Consider the following 20,271-nt stretch of genomic DNA (forward strand, 5'->3'; position numbering starts at 1 on the left):
TATACATATTTGAAACTGTTCCATACAAGAAAGTTACTAAATTTTTTTTAGAATGTTTAAAAATAAAATAACTCCCAAAAGTCAAGTTCGGAGTATGAAGAGCAGTGATAAATAATATTAGCAGAAAAAAACTCAAACCCGTGATTTAAACTCGAACTATGTAGAGCGATAGATAATCAATAAATGTCCTGATTTTGGACACATCTTTCGTGTTTGGTTCTCTGCGTAACGCAAATGCGGGTTGGTTTAATCAAAAAATCCACGAAGGCAAATTTCTCCTAATACTTGATCCAGGAATTCCCTTGTCTTCTGGATTAGGTTCAAAATGACAAGGCTACGGAGTTGAACATTAGTAGTCGTAATCTCTAAATTAAGTCTGCAGTTCAACGACGGTTATAAAATAATATAAGGTAAAGTGATCAAATTGTTACAGTTCGAATTAGAGAGTTTGGTGGATTGCGAGATTTTCTATAGGTGAAATGAATAACATTCGAAGGAAAGCAGTGGTCTACAGCGATAACTTTAAGGTAAAAAAGCTCTTCATTGAGGATATAACTATTAAAACAAGTTGACTTTGATTATGTTCTGCTCTGTTTCATTCCTGTTACATTAATTGAAACATAAAACTTTGTTTCAATAATAATGCATCTTTTAAACTGATATGTGCCTTTTTGTTTAAAGATGCGATCTCAAGTTCAAAGCTCCCTGTGTTCCGTTTATTCCTGGCATAGCTATAACTGTTAACATCTACCTTATCTTCAAATTATCTGTCCTTACTTTGGTGAGGTTTCTTATTTGGATGACTTTAGGTAAGCTTTGAAACTGAAACAAACCCCTTTTAATACTTGCATATTAATATGTTTTTGTGTTTATTTCATGTAATAAAAAAATTCTATGTATGTTACTTTTATCCTTTTTAAAGCGAGCTTGGGTGCGTTATATATTAATCCAATATTTGCAACCATATGGTACATTTTAAATCAAGTTTCTGATTTAAAAAAATTTTCCCCTAACTACCATTTTCGTTCCACACTAAAATATTGTAAGGGTAAGTCGCTAAACTCAATTATTCTGATGGACCTTTATAAGATGTGCTTTTTAAAGTGATCTTTTGTGTATTGACAAAATGTTAATTCCTTCACTTGAGAAAAAGCAAAACCTTACTGTTTAAAGCAAGGCAAGAAATTTCAGTTTTAAAGGTACTAGTTGGAGAAAACCTTTTACTAGCCAGAATTATTAAGAAAAAGTATGAACAATCTTTTAAAAAAAATTAACAGCTATAGAATGATTATTCTTTTGGATAATAAAACCACAAAAGAATGTAGAAACTGAAAATTTGAATCATAATTTTTGCAAATTAAGAATAATATTAACTTAAAATAAGATTGCCACAAAGTTTTAATGGTTCCATTATCAGCCATGTGTCCTAAGAAATCATTAAAATAAGAAAATTAAAATATCAGAAATACTTTTAACACTTTGTGTTTGTATGCCTATCCCTTTAGGCACAAAAAAGCCATTCAGTTGCGGCCCAAAGATCACTCTCAAACTCTATTAAGGAAGAGGGGGCTCCATTTATAGAAATTCTAAGCAAATCATTAACCGTCTCAGTTTTCAAGGAGTTTATGTATGCTATATTTAGTCTATTGTGACATCCTGATCTATAAAGTGTAGAAGGAAACTTCTAAATTTTAAAAATAAATATAGTAGTTTGATTTAAAACATATTACTAAACAGAATTTACTCGCCAACCCTAAAGGAAATTTCCCACCCTGGTTTAAAGTATAAAATTTAATAATCACATAAGCCATATTAATAGCGAAATTATTAAGGAAATCTACAAATTTACAATTAATTTCAAATAAAAGTAACAAAAATCAACCCCCACCAATATCATGATTTTTTCGCCACTTTAACGGTATTCCATCCCACTTTGAGACAAAAAGGTGAAATGAGAGAGCAAAGTGATCTGAAAAGGACTGCACAAACGATTTCTGAGGTTGGTGAGCGATACCGATCAGGACTTCTGATGAAGCATATAAAAATTTTAACTAAAAAAATGGGGAATTTAATAAAATTGAGGCAAAATGTGCGAGCGTAGAGAGTTCAGATCATGAAATAATCATGGAATTGTAAGCGATAGCCAGCATGGCGTCCAAGAAGTGGAGCCCATAAATTTGGAAGAGAAAAATTGCTTAATAGAAATCAGGAAAAATTTTGATACAAATTTTTTTTTTGCTTATTTAAAATTATTAACATCTGTATTGTTTCGCGTCAATTTAAAATTTAATACAAAATAGTACAGATGAAAAAAACTACAATAGCACTCTTTCTGCTGCAAAATTAGCACAAAGAAATTAAAATATATTTCATTTAGTTGTTTGGGATGCTTTAAAAACCTTTTGGGCTTTTCGTCTATTAAAAAAAAACCCTTTTTTTTTGGCTGACCTTTTTTGCATAATCAACCGATTCTATTATTTTCCAACTTTTTTATTATTGAAGTTTTATCTTTTATCAACTGTCGGCTATATTAACTGCTTCAAATTGTTCCGCATAAAAAGCATTAAGTTTATTCAAACCTGTATAAAATAGACTACAAAGTGTCATGCTTGAGAATTTGCATTTTCGCTTGTTAATGAGGAAAAAGCACCGGAAAAAACAATCCGAAAATAAAGAATTCGAAAAAAAGCACTGGAATAAAAAAGAGCCCCTTTCGTTATGAAAACTGTACCCAAGACTTATATTATCTTTTTAAAAATTAATAAACATGTAAAAATTAGTTTAAAGTTTATGGTAAAAACTTTACACAAAATTTTAATTAAATTACTGGGAATCTTAAGGATTTCAAAAATATTCTCAATTCTAATAATTTCACCTATGGTATTGTGATATAATAATCATAACCAAATAATTTTCTTAAAATTCTTTCAAAGTGAAACGCTTCGTCAATTTTGTAAGTAATTTTAATTTTAAACACGATTAATCCTCTGATAAACCATTGTTAATAGTTGTTGTGAAGAAGAAAGAAGCCTAATTAAAAAAATATCTACTTTCAAATTGGTTATGAAATTCACATAATTTTTAAAACAAACACACTGATACCTTGTGAGTCAGTTTTGCATAACAATCTTAAAAGGACGTTTTTATTTCCGATGTTTCTTTTTCGGACTATTTTGTTTGTGATTCTTTTTAACGATGTTAATGTTGTCTCCTGAAAGTTGAACTAATGAAAATATTACTCTCAGTTACCAGTGAATTTTATAAGGAATTTGTAATGCGTTCATATATGACATTGTTAAATTAAAAAAAAAAACTAACCGACTAAAAAAAAAAACACATCTATACTTGTGTTTGCTGAAATGGGGGGAGACTTATAAATTTATGAAGGATGTCCCTATAATCCTTGTGAATGATGAGCATTCCTCGGGAACACTAAGCATCAATCAGCAAATGAATATTCTTATTTCGCTATTCAGTTGCTACTAAATGTGTGCCTTTTGCTGTAAAAAGAGACAAAACTGACACAATCGTTCTTTAAATGCTTTGCAAAGAGTGGAGAAACCGTAAGCACCACTCAGAAAATCATGCTTTATTTTGTTGTTATTTAAAGCATTCGCATTCAGCTTACAGATCCTCCACTCTTAGCGCAAAAGTAACTCTGAGCGCTCAATAAATCATTCCGTTGCCAAGTGGAAATATTGTTATTCAGATTATTATAAAATATTGTTTTTATCATAAAATATAGTGATGCTGTTTTACTAATAGTTTTCGCTTTTGATATATAAAAGAGAAAACTAAAACAATTGTTCTTTTAATGCTTAAAAAAACATGAAAGCACTTCATAAGCACCACTTAATAAGCTCAATGCTTATTTCAAATTGAATTGACTGTAGATATTAATGGCAAAAGGTTCAGCATGCTGCTCCAAATCAACGATTTTTATAACAAATCAAAAGATAATATCTATATTACTATTTTATCTTATTAAAATACATGAAATTTTTAAAACTGTACATAGAAGTAGATAAAAGAGTGAATACGATAAAATTTCACAAAATAGGTAAGAATAGTCATATACAATATAAAATAGCGCTTAGAAATACAAAGATGTTAGGATGATAAACTTTATCCGACACATTTTTATACAAAAAATATAGTTACCAAAAAGAGATAAAACGATATTGGTTAAAACATGGGTAAATGATTAAAAAGTGATGGATTGTGAGTAAAATGTTACAAAGGTTGCAGTGAGATGGAAGTTGGCCAAACAGCAAGTGAAGATTGGGGTTGAGTGCGGCTGATTCGGAGACGTAACGCAACACAGGCAATGAGCTCAAATCAATTTTTACAGAGTGCAATTTATGATTGATTTGAAGATACCATTGCTGTAGCCCTAAAGATTTCCTAATATCTGTCGTACATGTATTTTTATATCTGAGAAAGGTACAGGACAGAGTGAAATGGTTAATAGCAGATCGTGCAGCAACATCTGTCAAGTCAGTGTCTGGGAATTCATCTGACTTAGGACAAAACAAAATAAAATATCAAATCCAATTCTAAGAAGATAACTTAAATGCTGGACAAAATTTAAAATTGAATGAGTCTTCACTTCAAAATATCCCAATTGCCGCAAAACGCTCATACTGTCAGCGAATGCTTAATTTTGTTATTCAGTGATATTTATTATCATATTTGATGGGCACCCACCTATGATTTATTGATTTCTGTCTTTTTGTCTTTCTCAATAAGGAATGTTCATGTACTTCTACTATGGCATCAAAAACAGCTCTCTGGAAATCCACACGGATAAGCCTTTGGAATTACAAATACCCGAAGAACGAATGCAAAATCTCGCTGCACCAGATAACAGCCAACAACAACAGTATATGTTACAACAGCAACAGCAGCAGCATCAAACGTATGATTACCAAGAAGAATCTTATGACGTACCCACTACAACCACTGGTAACGGCTACTTCAACCCTATTCCTGATCCATTAGAAGAAGATCCGTGGTCGAAATTCGACTAGATCCTTTTTTAAATTTAATTATGTATATTAGTGGGGTACTTGTTTTCCGTGGTGGGGCCTGTCTGGATTTTTTGCTTAAAATGAAGAAAATCTGGACATAGCCCCAGCCCTTTGAAGGAAGAAATCAATTATACTGATATACATCGATAAGACTTCAGAAACAATTTTTGTGACATGATGTCAGGGGCTTTGACACGTAACATGCATGTATAGATATCTATATTTGTACAGACTGCGAGGAAGGAAACAAAGCGGGCCCCGCTGTCATAGAGTCAATTTTCTTTTCTAAATCAAATTTGTTGTGCCTGTTTACTATACTTGTGTGTCTAAATTATGTTGACTTTCTTTGTACTTCAGCAATAATGCTATCTAAAGATTCATTGAAAATGTCTTAGATAGTTAGTGATAGAAGATGAAAGCAATTTTGGTGGTAACTTTCTTAACATTTATGATATTCGTAGGTCATAGAATTAAAATTACGAAATTCATAGTTTATTGAAAATGTAAAATTGATTGAGTTATATTTTGTCGTCATAGCTTTTGTTCATCGTTAAGAAAGCTATTAACATCACAGATGATGCTGATTTATTAATTTTTAAGTACATTCAAATGTACATTCCAAAAATACAATACCTTGGGTGAATAAAACAAAATCAATTGAAAAGTGTCATTGACCGCAAATAAGTCATTAGGATATTGAAATATTCACTTTGCTTCAAATATATTTTGTGCTTTGGTCTATATACTATTGGGATTTACTTGATTGAATGTCCTGTCTATCAAAAAAAAAACAATTTTATTTAATAAAGTTCATAAATTTAAACTGCTTACTAATAAATATCACCATACTACAAAAATAGTTGAAGACCTAAAGGGTAAAAAGTAACCCACATTTTTGTAGTTAAGTTCCTGTAACATCTAATCTATTTCTCAACAGAAATTTATGCTACTTGAGCAAAATGATAATGAATATAATTGTTTACAGTTGGGGAATGAAACTTTAATAAGACATGTCTTATTACTTTTTAACTCCGAGGTCTTCGATTGTTTGGTGATTATTTAGCAAGAAACCGCCAATGCACAAAATATTTGTATGCTTTATTCAGTAAAGTGAATCTTTGTGATATTTATGACTGCCATTGGAAAACTCTCCAAAGCCTTCTTTTATGAGCCTTCTTAGTAAAAGCCAATCGCCTGTCACCATAATTATTGTAAATAGTACTACTAACCCCCTATTCGAATATATGGTACAGTCATTCCTCTTCATTAAAAGAATGCTTTATTAAAAAAGTAATGTAAACATCTCTAAATTCAATTTAATATTATATCATAAGCATTATGATTACCTAATTCTTATATTTTGAAGTATATTTGATTTAAGCCATTTAACACATAAGTTAGGTAAAACTACTTTTCTTATAGAATTAAATATGTATTCTTAATTTTATAAAATAAATAACACATTTTGCGTAAACTCTCAATAGTACAATTTATTCACATCGCGGGCGTTTATCATATTCAATTTGATTTTTACGAAATAAAACTACTAATGATTTAGCTAATTCTTTTATACTTTTTGTAAGGAGCACAATTGTTTTTCTCTCAGCACAATTGTTTTGAATGTTTTTATAAGTATGCTTAGAGAGAGATGAAGCAAACAAAATAAAATATCATCGAATCCAGTAGTTTTTTCCCCGTTTATTTCCTTTCTCTTTTTGGTATAAATTGTGAAGAATTTAATGAATATTTTGAATATTTTAAATATTTTGTTTAACAAAATATTGTAAGTAGGCAGACCTAAAATAATTAATAATTTAAGCTAATTATTTACATTTAATGATTTAAGATCGCATTATTAAATGATAAAATGCATTGCAAATATGCACAATGATAACTTGTTGTTAATATACCGGTTATTATATCAACCCAGACAAACCTCAAGATAGTCATTCCCTAGACAATTCATGAAAAACGTTATCCCCTTAACGATCGGTTAATTTTCACGAAAACGGTCATAAAAGTGCCCATTTTGCCAAATACACGTATTTGAGTAGTGCTGACATCGAGTTTAAAATAAACTAACTATCTACAATTACCTAAAAAATATCCTGGTACTGCCATCTGGTGCGTAAAATGAGAATTAAATTGTTTTCCGGGCAAAAGAAATGAATTAGTTTTTCTCTTATTGGCGCGTTACTACTGAACACTCCAGCCCGGAAGTTTCACGGGAGCGAGAAATAGAGGGCGAAACGTCACCCCGTTGTTTTCACGGGAGCGAGAAGGAAGGGGATTTATTTAATACTGGTAGAACTGTCTTGTTTTGAGGGTGTTTTTCATCTTACGCATTAGAAGAGCTTACTGAGATGACCGACAGCTAATGCAAATCAACAACAAATACAGCATCCTTGTAATTTGTGAGACTAAGGATTTGCGATATCAAATCCTTAGAGAAGGATTTAAACTGAATACACTTAAATTTTGTGAAATCACTTCGGTGTACTTCTTAAATTTTGAAAAATCACTTCCGAACAGAACCAAGACGGTTATCCACTCCGGAGGCAGAATTACAGCGTATAAAATTGTTTTTATGATTTCTCTAGGGAAGGCTAATTTTTGTCTGATGATATAATCCAACTCCAACATTTTATAAGTAAAATATCTATTTTTAGTATTTTCTTGAAACAAAAACTATGCAAATAATTCAATAAATGACCTCTACCAAGTTTACATATAAGATCTTAGTTTATTTGATTTCGTTAATTATATTTAGTAAATGACTAATATCAAGTTTATAGAAAAGATTTTATTTTATTTGATTTGTTGTTAAAGCAACAACACTATTTATCTTTGTGTATAATATTACTTAAAATTTCAAGGAATATTTGCTTAAGACTAAACTCTTTCTTAAACAACTGATATAATTATTTAAAACAAATTATTCAGGTATAAAAATATATTTCACTAGTTATAATTTTTTACTCAAAAAGTTAGCAATACATTTTTTTAACATACATTCTTTAATCATCATAATTGTAATTATGCTTTGTATAGGTGTCCGCATCGTTTCAGGTAAAATAATTTGAATTTTGAAATAATTTAAAAAGTAGTTAAAATCAAAATTGGAAATGGCAATATTTAATTCTACTGTCTCGACAGAATTACCAAATTGGATTACAAACTACAACTACTAAAATTTCAGATGTCTTAAAACTCATCTTTTATAAATATAAATTTATTATATAGTAAACTAATTACTTAAGAAAGTCGTGTAATTTTGCAATATTTAATGATGACGTAACGGGGAATCATTACAACGAATATATTGTTTTAAACGGCAACAGTATTTTGTTCTTACTACAAAATGCTAAATTTTTCGTCTATGGGTCATTATTTTTATGAAAACAGAGTAAGTGCGAAAGTGATTTATTTAATTCAGATGAAAAATTTATCAATTCAAGAAAATAGTTACAGTGCCTTTAATCTAAACTATATGTCTAATTAAAGCGTGAAAAAATTAAAAAATTTTTTAGTAATTAACCTTTTATATTTTAAAAGCCTCTACTGTGGAACATTATTCCAAAAATATAAATTTAATTTTTAAATAATATTTTAGTAAGCTGAATTTTTTTTCCAGTTTATCCACTATACATGCTGAAATCTTAGATGAAAACTTATTGTAACTTTTAAGTTTTTAAAATATTTGTTTTTTGAGTTAAGTGGCTGTGCTAAAAAATGTTAAAGTCGGTATTGAAATTTTACACAAGATTGTTTTTATTAAATTAACTTAAAAACTTTTCTTTATTAAATTCTTTTTCTAGCAAAAGGTGCTTCTAAGTCCTATATATAATTGAAAACAGAAACCGCTATACTTTAAAGTGAAAAATTTCAATGATTTTTAGTGAAAAGTTTTAGCTGTGAAAGTTCCACATGTAGTTTTTAATCGTATTATAATTCAATTGTATTGACGTGCTCTTTTCAGTATTAATATAATGCAAAAATGAAATTTATATTTAAAATTTGTATATATATATATAATTTTAAGAATACATTTTATTTTCAATAAATATACTGTTTTAATTTATAGAAATCAGAGAACACCAATAGCAATATGAAAATTAAAATTATTGAAGTTTACGTTACATTTGTCTTTAAAAACCAGGTTTGGCCTATTCTTTTAATTTCAATCATTCTGGGATGCGACTAGAAGTTGTCGCATAAGATAGTCCTGTTGTTGGTCATAAAACATACTTACCTTTAAAAAAAACTAATTGGCTGATGTGCAGATTGTTTTACAGCACAAAATTACAAATAATCGCAAGGTCTAAAATATATTAAAATATTGTAATTTGATTAAAAAAAGTGCCAAATGTGTAACCATTATTTCGAGAAGTCAAGTGATTAAATATAATACTCACCTTTTCTTAAAATATGCTTAACGTGTCTTAAATAAAATTAGCCCTTACTATTTTCAATGAAAATCAATAGAATTTAAATGTAAAATGTAAATGGAAATAAAATGTACATTGAAAGATATAAATAAAAAAACTTCTGAATTAGGATGTGTATTAAAACACTAGTAATTTTTATATAGGTGATCAATATGTATCAGCTAAATTGCTGATAGCACATTTAAGAAAAACAACCTCCCTTACCGAAAAATTTAGGAATTTAAGGTAATAATAGAAATTAACTGCGACAGTAACACACCCACGTTTTTAGTTTTAAATTTAAAAAAAAATTACATTATTTTCTCTAATTTCCTTATTTTAGTTTCGTGTTTGCCATTTAGCTAATGTAAAAAAATAATGAAATTTCTCTTTGAGATAAATCCTATCTGGAGATAAAATAAAAATTAATTTTAGTTGTAGCAGTCAGGAACTAATTAAAACTTGCTCTTTTTGACATTTTAACGTTGAAATATGAGTCGGGAAGTGGTTGAAATTTCGATTGCACAACTTCCTACAGAGACGAAACAAAGTTGTAAAACGTCGTAAAACGGAAATCAGTTTTCGGAACGGAATTTTTTCAATCAGTTTTCAAAATTCTTCACCGATTGGGAATAAAATAAAAATAAATTCTTCTTGAAACACGTGTTGTAATTAAAACGTGCTGCTTTATCCGTCACTGATCTCCAGTTGAAATTTCAGTTGTCTAGCAAGTTAGAAAGAGTTAGAATTGATGGCCAGATTTACCCTTTTAAATACGAAAGAGAGTTAAATAAAAAGTAGTAAAATAACGAGGGGAGAAAATGCTTTATTTAAAAAAATCAGTTTTCAAAATTCTTCACCGATTGGAGATAAAATAAAAATAAATTCATCTTGAAGCAGTCAGGGACTAATTTAAACGTGTTGCTTTATCCGTCACTGATCTCCAGTTGAAATTTCAGTTGTCTAGCAAGTTAGAAAGAGTTAGAATTGATGGCCAGATTTACTCTTTTAAATACGAAAGAGAGTTCAATAAAAAGTGGTAAAATAACGAGGGGAGAAAATGCTTTATTTAAAAAAATCAGTTTTCAAAATTCTTCACCGATTGGAGATAAAATAAAAATAAATTCATCTTGAAGCAGTCAGGGACTAATTTAAACGTGTTGCTTTATCCGTCACTGATCTCCAGTTGAAATTTCAGTTGTCTAGCAAGTTAGAAAGAGTTAGAATTGATGGCCAGATTTACTCTTTTAAATACGAAAGAGAGTTCAATAAAAAGTGGTAAAATAACGAGGGGAGAAAATGCTTTATTTAAAAAAATCAGTTTTCAAAATTCTTCACCGATTGGAGATAAAATAAAAATAAATTCATCTTGAAGCAGTCAGGGACTAATTTAAACGTGTTGCTTTATCCGTCACTGATCTCCAGTTGAAATTTCAGTTGTCTAGCAAGTTAGAAAGAGTTAGAATTGATGGCCAGATTTACTCTTTTAAATACGAAAGAGAGTTCAATAAAAAGTGGTAAAATAACGAGGGGAGAAAATGCTTTATTTAAAAAAATCAGTTTTCAAAATTCTTCACCGATTGGAGATAAAATAAAAATAAATTCATCTTGAAGCAGTCAGGGACTAATTTAAACGTGTTGCTTTATCCGTCACTGATCTCCAGTTGAAATTTCAGTTGTCTAGCAAGTTGGAATGAGTTAGAATTGATTACCACATTTGCCCCTTTAAATACGAAAGCGAGTTAAATAAAAAGTGGTAAAATAACGAGGGGAGAAAATGCTTTATTTAAAAAAATCAGTTTTCAAAATTCTTCAGCAATCGGTAGATTTTATAAACTTGTGATATATCTAAGAAATGAATTTAATTTGAATTAAATGGACACCAATCTATGGATTCAAAGTTTAACTCTAATGTGACCTCTTTACTCTGTGATTTATCAAATGCAAATTTGTAAAGTTACTAAAAATATGAGCGCAAACTAATTTAGTTTTTATTGGTTTATATCTCAGTACTACTTTTAAATAAATAAAAGAAAACATTGAAATTATCAAGGAAGTTTTAAGGACAAAGACTTTACTATGCATTAACTCTTTAGTCGTATTAAAAGTGGTGCTTAAAATTTTTTTATTGTTGTACGATTCAATAAAACAAAAAATAATAAATAAATCAATAAAGTAAATTCAATGTTTGTTATCAACGTGGGGCTATGCTATAAACTCAATCAGACTACTTTACAATTAACTATCCATGTGAACAGATATCAAAAAATGTGAAGTATTTTTCCTCTCAAAAATACATAAAACATATAAAAGTATCAATTTATGAACAATATTTTCAGTCTATTAAAAGAATCAGTTTTTCTAGTAACACAAACAGTCAGATAAATTTATTCCTACTATTTTATTATGTAATATTTAAAATGTATATCTAAATTTTAAGTTTTCGCCTTATGTTGAGCAAATTAAAATTTGATGTAAATATATATGTTTATGTTGTGCATATGTTTCAATAGAAATGAAATGTGATGTTTTTATACTATTATTGCAGTTTATCGGTCATTTTTTAACGTTTTGATCTGTTGTATTTATGTATAATATTTGATTATAATTGATTAATACTTCACATGTGCATAAAGTGTTTAATTTTGAGAAAAATATTTTTAAAATCAATTATTTTTTGTACTGAATAGAAATAGAAAAATAAAATATAGCAATGAGTTGATATCCGATTTAAAGAAACAAAAATTAACTGCCTTCTTTTTCCCTACGGCTAGTGCCTTTATTTGTATGTTCTCCTAAAAGCTACATATCAATTTTTGCCAAAACAAATTTTTGCTTATATTGAGTGAGCAGTGATTGAAGCAAGTGTGAACGGTGAACGTTTTTATATAGTTATTTGACAATGACGAAAAAAATATAGTTTTCCGAGACCTAGTTTTGCACAAAGAAATTTTCGTAATTGCACTTTATGTTTTATTCAATGACATAACTTATAGAAGAGAAAATGCCTTCGAACGAGTTACCTTAAGCGAGAAATCCGATCCTTTAGTAATCCGAAGGTTGTGACATGTTTCTTATTCACCCCTACTGCGCAGTTTGTTTGTTCCTTCGGACTATTAAAGTGACCCGTGGGAAGGTGTTATCTCTTATAGGGGTTCCTTAACCCAGGGGTAGCCAACGGTGATTAAAAGCGGCGCTTCAGCCAGTTTTAATACTTCGGAAAACCTCTGCTCCTCCTGTTTTTTTAAAACTTTTTTTATCTTTTAAAGCAACGCTTAATTATAATTATATTGATCTCTCTTAAAAAGGCTGGTATAAAGTATGTAAAATGTTAGCTACCCCTGAACCAACCAAAATATAAAGAGGTAGGAGCACAATTAGTTTAGCTACCTTGAAACTTTTTTTAACAAATGCAACAATACAAAAAGCTAACAGTATAAATTTGCTGACGTATTTAGGCTATTGTTAGCAACTGGGATTCTGTCTAATAATGATCGTCTCTAGAAAAATTTGCCGCCATTCTAAAGAAATATTTTATTTATTGAATAAACGCGATATTTTCTCATTAAAATTTGTCAATATTGTATAAAATCATTAAATATTTCTTTACGGCTCAATACTGGAAATCTTAATAAACACTATCCGCAAACCATTTTTACCATTGTTTCAATTTTTGCCCAATTATCATAAGTTAATACTCCTGTCACAAATTTTAAGACCTTTAATATTTTAAAATAAAATTAGTTTTTTTGTGCGTTTATTATGTGTTTTTATAGGAGAATTAGAAAAATTTAAAATAGATTTTTATATTATTGATCACAAATAAACCAAATTAACATTATAAAATATTGTTTATTTCTTGAAAATATTGTTTCAGTTTGGTACTTTATATAAGTGATATATAATAGCTGAAAGTTAAAACATTAAAATTGCATAAAGACTAAACTATGGTTTTATATTTTGTTTTAACACATAAAAGAATTTTACAACCTCTTCAATTATATGAATATCTATTATTAAATAAGATTTCCATTGCATAACACAAAAGCTCTCAAATTACTGTTCCAACGAACGATAAAGAATAAGATTATGAAATGGAATTTGAAAATAATTTACGTAAACATGTCATCGGCGTTTTAATTTGTATCATTTTCAAGCATTCAATTGAACTTAATGAAACTTGTGAATTGCTGTTCATTAAAAAATGAACTTGAATTCGTTTCCAAACATTGATGCACAATTATTAATTATATATCAACTAAAGATTTCATTATATGTTGAACACAATTTTTATTGTTGTTATAAAAGTGAATACACTTCATGACAAACTATCAAACACTATTAAAAAAATATAGCTTTTCAATCGATGTCTAATAACTTAAACATGTAACGTCAAATAATGTGATAATTTTAGTATTTATTTTTAGATAAACATGTTTCTATAAATGGCTGGCAATTTTGCCAATTGTTTTGAGTCTGTATGTATGTATGTACTACATTTTAATATGTATTTTATTGTATTCTAGCATTTGTTCTTTCATATTTCTTGATTAATGTTCCCACATTTAAAAAAATGCATGTTTGAATTTCTTTCTACCTTCTTCTTGAATGTTGATACTGATATATGAAACAAATACTAAATTATGTAAAAAAGTACTGAAATAATATATCACTGTAAAATGCTTACTTTTTCAAAATAATCAACTAGGCACATATGCTAATGATGTTTGGTGAATTTTTTCCTTGCCAACCTCCATCAAATACTATGTGTCAACTTTGTTTCCTTAATTTTAACTTTTTTTCTGATTTAGAACTTTAATTTTTTAAGCGCCAAAGAAAAAAAAGAGCTTAATGGAAAAAGGTTTTAAGTGACATTGCTTTCAGAAAAATTAACAAAATGTTACGTTTAAAAACATACTATGTTCAGCATATTCATTCTATCTATAAATTACGAAGCTTTTTATTTGAAAGTTTTTCTTATAAACAGTTTACTGCTCTTTTTATAGTTTCCAATGTTCCTGTTTCATAATATTTCACTTGAACCTTTCCCATTAAGCTCTTCAAATAGGACTTATTAAAAAGATAAATCAGATTCTTTTAAAGAACATCCAGTTAAATTTACCAATAAAATATCTTTAACGTTATGTTGAAAGTGAAATTTAATATTTCAAATATATTATTTTCGCCTAACAGGTATGTACGTTGTTTTTTTTTAAATTTAATTTCTTATAAGTTTTCCCACAATTGTTATAGCAATTATGTTCTAAAACTTCTATAATCTTTAGCATTATTATTTTATTAATACATTATTTTGTAAATATAACCTTGGTTCAACAATGTCCGGACATTGTTTTGGTTAGCACACTTGTCGTATGCTATGTATGCAAAAGTTAACTTCAATATGAAAAAAATATTTGAAACAATATTTTGGTTTAAGAAAAAAAGTGATTTTGCTTTAATTTTGTTAATAATGCAACTGCATTAAAAATTCCAATTGATTTATACTTAGTATCGATTACTTAATTCATTAAAGTAGTACAGATCACTGAAAAAACATACAAAATATTAAAATTTCTTCTTCATGCTTTTACATTTCTTGTAATATTCATGTACTCTTGATTAAGCAAACTGCCTTAATATCCGTTTTGTTCCTTTTATTAATTTATTTCTCAAAAAATCAAAAAGTTTCATTTTATAACAATTAAAATTTTTGTGTTTATTTATAAAACTTCTTTCATTTTCAAAAGGTTTTTTTTCAGCAAGAATCCTGACATCTGTTATTCAAACAGAAAACAAAATACAGAATACATACAGAGTATATGGTATTGCTTTCAATTAGTTCGCATTATTCACCATCGTTAACTAAAACATTTGTTTAAAAAGGAAGAAATATATTAAAATAAATGCGCCCAAATTTGGAATGTAATTAGCTAATAATAAAGCTCAATGCACATTAGGTTAGAAAATAATAAAAAAAATGAATAATTCACTTATGAATAATTTTTTGACCAGAAAGAAGGTCGAAATAATTGCATTTCCTGCCTTAAATGCTGCAATTTTTGCAGACAATAATTTGTACAGTAGACATTCACTTGTACAGTTTTTTGTGACGTTCTCCTATATGTATATGTTGATAATACGATACTGTTCCTTTATAAGGACCACATTAATTTTACTTCTCAATTTAGCAAAAGAGCGCTAACCGTGACCTCTAGAAGACATTAAATGCACAGTATAATTACATTTTTGGCGTAATTCAATGAAATATCGCCAGTGTGGTTCTTATAAACGATAAGTACCGATAACGTTATCTTGCATATTTTTTCTTGATGTGATATTTCGAAATGTGAAATGTATGTTTTATATTTTAAACTTTCCTCTTTCCGTGTTCTATAAATATAAATGCAATTGTAGCATTTCAATTGCAGCAACTTCTTGAACGATGTTTAAATTTTCAAAGCTACTAAAATAAATACTTCTTGTGATTGATGATTATAAGAGTTAATTAAAATTTTGCATTTAAAAATAGACATGTAACTGATGGAAAGTGAGATTTTGTATTTGAAGTCTTTAATTTCACATAATATTTCGAATATAAGTACTAATAAGGAATAAAATTTATTAATAAAAAAGCTAAACTTTAAAAATACTGTTTTTTTATAGCAGTATAAGTTACGATTTGTCAGCAGTTAATCTAAAAATGTGTATCTGTAAAGTGTAAAAAAATATGTCCATATTTTTTATAAAAATATTGCTTATAAATTTAACTTTCAAACTTCGTACAACTAATAAAATATCGTTTCTATAAAAGTTAAAATCAACAACATTGAATTTCCGAAATAAGACAACACCATAAATAGTTTGTGATAAGAGGGTGATATCTTGTTCAAAATGAATACAGTTTCAGGTGTAAACTACCACTTGGTATTTCCAACACTTATGCTATTTTTTTTAAGGTTAATGGCCATTGCCCGCTATATATCCACCAATTCTCAGTTGAATATTGCTCGGTATTCACAGTTTAGTTCAGTTCTTGGGTTTGCTCCTTGCGTTTTTAACATATAGTTTTATTAAAAAATATGTAAATGTTTCGAATCGTTTTTCTTAAGTCTTATTAAAAACTATATTGTTAAAAGAATATACAGTTAAATACAGTAAATTTTTAATACATTCGTGACAGATAATTTGAAAGCAAATGTTTTGCATACTTTAACTTTAGAAGGCAACATCCTTACTGTTCCTGTTATATTAAAATTTTAAAAAAAATCTTATTTTTCTTCTACAAGAGCATAAACACTGATGTAATAATGAATAATTTATAAATTAGAATTTTTTTAAATTTATTATATATTCTTACCATTGAAGCATTGACATTTATTGCTAATTCAGTTTTTAAATCAATCAAACTGTAAGGAATTAAATTTCATAAGCAATATTTCTATCTTATATGACTGCAGGTGTGTGTTGTTTTCATTCATCATTAGTAATAAAAGCCTAAATCTTTATTGCGGTACAATGCATAAAAATAAGAATTGCAATATTTCGATAACGGTTAATACAACACAAAAAATTCTATTTCCAAGCTGTTTTTATGTTATTCAACATAAGACTAATACGATCGCAAAAGTATAAAAAAATATTAAACTGTACACTTGTTAACAAAAAAGAAATCAAAACTCTTCATGTGTACAAATCTCCACTTTCCATATTTATTTTCAATATGTTTTATATTTTACGTTTATTGGTGTACACTGTACTGATATCGAATCAAACTATTATGAAGTATATGTACTGAATTTACCATCTTGATGGATCTCAGATTTCAGTTATTCTCTCATGTGTAGCAATAAAATGATAAATCCTATGTTTTATGTTATGATTTTACTTCACCAACGCGAAGATAACGATACCATTAGGAACTCTACATAGGATTAGCCTAAGAGATTCAATCAGTTTCAAAGAATTGTCTATTTACAAGAACAGCGACTGCATTTTCATAATTTAATTTAAGACTTAACCCTTTGACTCATTTTTAAAAAAAAAAAAATTTTCCATACTTTTTTGAATATTTTAAATTAATTTAGGTCGCAATAAAGTCCTCCATGGTACAATAAAGTCCTCCATGTTCCCTTAACAAATCAACACCTCTGGGGATACTGGATAGGAGATCGATCGTTCTCTGATTCAGGTTAAAATTACGATCTGTTGATGAATGAATGGATGCATGAATGGGTCCGCCCTATAAACGGGTGTGACGTATGGTGTGATAGAAGTCGAATTCTTGGCCATAGATGGCGCCACTGGAAAAACAAGAACTATCGCACCCCCTCTGCCTAAACAGGCACATGTCAAGAACAACAACAGGTCACAATAAATGAAAAATAATATATTTAGCATTTTAATAATTTATGGTTAGGAGATACAGCATGAAACACCGGTGTCTTTTTCTGCTACATAGGTAAAACTACCAAACATGACCAAACAATAATTTTTCAAACTTGCAGTTATTTAGATATAAGAGAAACAGTTATTCCTCGCGGAAATTTCTTTAATTTACAAAATAAATTATTGATAAATTTTTGAATATGAATGAAACAAAATTCAAACTACTTTTATTTGGATTTTTAAATTTTAGTACAAATGTAGTTTCAGTAATCTAACACTTTTTAGTAGACAGTATTAGTAAAAAAATAATTTATTTAGCATTTTAATAATTTACGGTTAGGAGATACAGCATGAAACACCGGTGTCTTTTTCTGCTACATAGGTAAAACTACCAAACACGGCCAAACAATAATTTTTCAAACTTGCAGTCATTTAGATATAAGAGAAACAGTTATTCCTCACGGAAATTTCTTTAACTTACAAAATCAATTATTGATAAATTTTTGAACATGAATGAAACAAAATTCAAACTACTTTTTTTGGATTTTTAAATTTTAGTACAAATGTAGTTTCAGTAATCTAACACTTTTTAGTAGACAGTATTAGTAAAAAAATAATTTATTTAGCATTTTAATAATTTACGGTTAGGAGATACAGCATGAAACACCGGTGTCTTTTTCTGCTACATAGGTAAAACTACCAAACACGGCCAAACAATAATTTTTCAAACTTGCAGTCATTTAGATATAAGAGAAACAGTTATTCCTCACGGAAATTTCTTTAACTTACAAAATCAATTATTGATAAATTTTTGAACATGAATGAAACAAAATTCAAACTACTTTTTTTGGATTTTTAAATTTTAGTACAAATGTAGTTTCAGTAATCTAACACTTTTTAGTAGACAGTATTAGTAAAAAAATAATTTATTTAGCATTTTAATAATTTATGGTCAGGAAATACAGCATGAAACACCGGTGTCTTTTTCTGCTACATAAGTAAGACTACCAAACACGGCCAAACAATAATTTTTCAAACTTGCAGTTATTTAGATATAAGGGAAACAGTTATTCCTTGTGGAAATTTCTTTAACTTACAAAATCAATTATTGATAAATTTTTGAACACGAATGAAACAAAATTCAAACTACTTTTTATGGATTTTTAAAGTTTGGTACAAATGTAGTTTCTAATCTAACACTTTTTAGTAGACAGTATTAGTAGTAGTAATCTAACATATTTTTAGATTTTTTTACAATTATAAAGTACAAAATGTATTTTTGCTTGTAATTAGAGCGCCAGAAAAAAATATGTAAAAAGGGCATCGGTATTTAATCTGCGTCAAAAGGTTAAGAGGTAAAGGAACATAAAATAGTACATTTTTAACACCACATTTTTCAAAAGTGAAAAATAATTGCTTTCATATGTGGGGTTGGTCAATAATTAAAGACAAATTCACTCATAATTTTTTAGGGAAGGCAAAAAACTTTGCGTGTGAACAATATTCCGTGTGCTGGGCTACAAATTCACTGGAAACCTTACGTAAGGAAAACAGAATCCTTGCAAAAATAAACACAAACTAACCTAAATAACATAAAATTCCAGATATTATCAAAGTTGTGCTTCCTCAGTACGAATTAGTGTTATATATCGATCATTTGGAGAAGTAACGAAAGCAATTTATTTTAATTTAAACATTTACAATGTTTGGTTGTCAAAAATGTATAGCCTTTAGGATGTTTGCATTTGTGATTTCACCATTAAAAATAAAATCCAGCCTGTCATCGTCGTTCGATAGAATACATTGGATAATAAATTATTTTTTACATTTATACAAATACCTGATCAATTCACAAATAATAAGGGTGTGGAAATTTCAAATCCAAAATTAAGATTTGTTCGGAAAGCTGAAGATTTTTTTCCAAATTATATTTTCAGTTTAGTTTATTTTTTTTGCCTTAATGTACAAGTTTTTAAAAAACGTATAGGTTTATATACATACATATAACTTGTCGTTTGAAAATAATACTTAGACAAAAACACATAACCTTAATGTATCCCATCATAAACTTAAATGTATTTTTACCTTCTTCCTACCACTCCTTACGTACCAGAGAAGTGAGGTATACTTAGTATTCACTAGTGTTTACGAAAAATCTTGGTTATTAATATATTATTGAAAGAGAAATTAATTGCATATTGGATAACAGCGACGCAAACACATCATGCAATAGAACAAAAAAATACCAGGCAATAGAAAAAAAATATCATACAATACAAGAAAAAATTTACAATAGTGTCCTGTCATTTATTATATCCCTCTATCTATATAAGTTAGATGTTCCATCATCGGATATATATATACGAAAAACAGAAACAGAATTCACAAATAGAACGGAAAATAATTTAGTATTTATAAAAGAAATAAAA

The 20,271-nt window shown here is 28.3% G+C and overlaps 1 protein-coding gene across 1 annotated transcript in view; it reads left to right on the forward strand.

The window, feature by feature from the left end:
- The window catches only part of LOC107443081 (solute carrier family 7 member 14), an 84,858-nt gene extending 79,063 nt beyond the window's left edge, over positions 1 to 5,795 (forward strand). The window contains exons 11-12 of the mRNA XM_016056829.5: positions 682 to 809; positions 4,750 to 5,795. Coding sequence (XP_015912315.3) covers positions 682 to 809; positions 4,750 to 5,030 — 409 coding nt within the window. The 3' untranslated portion in view covers positions 5,031 to 5,795. The remainder of the gene's footprint in view (positions 1 to 681; positions 810 to 4,749) is intronic.
- The last annotated feature ends 14,476 nt before the right edge of the window (positions 5,796 to 20,271 follow it).

Source organism: Parasteatoda tepidariorum, chromosome 9 (genome assembly GCF_982258835.1).
Source record: "Parasteatoda tepidariorum strain Cologne lab strain chromosome 9, Ptep-v5.0, whole genome shotgun sequence".
Classification (NCBI taxonomy): Eukaryota; Metazoa; Arthropoda; class Arachnida; order Araneae; family Theridiidae; genus Parasteatoda; species Parasteatoda tepidariorum.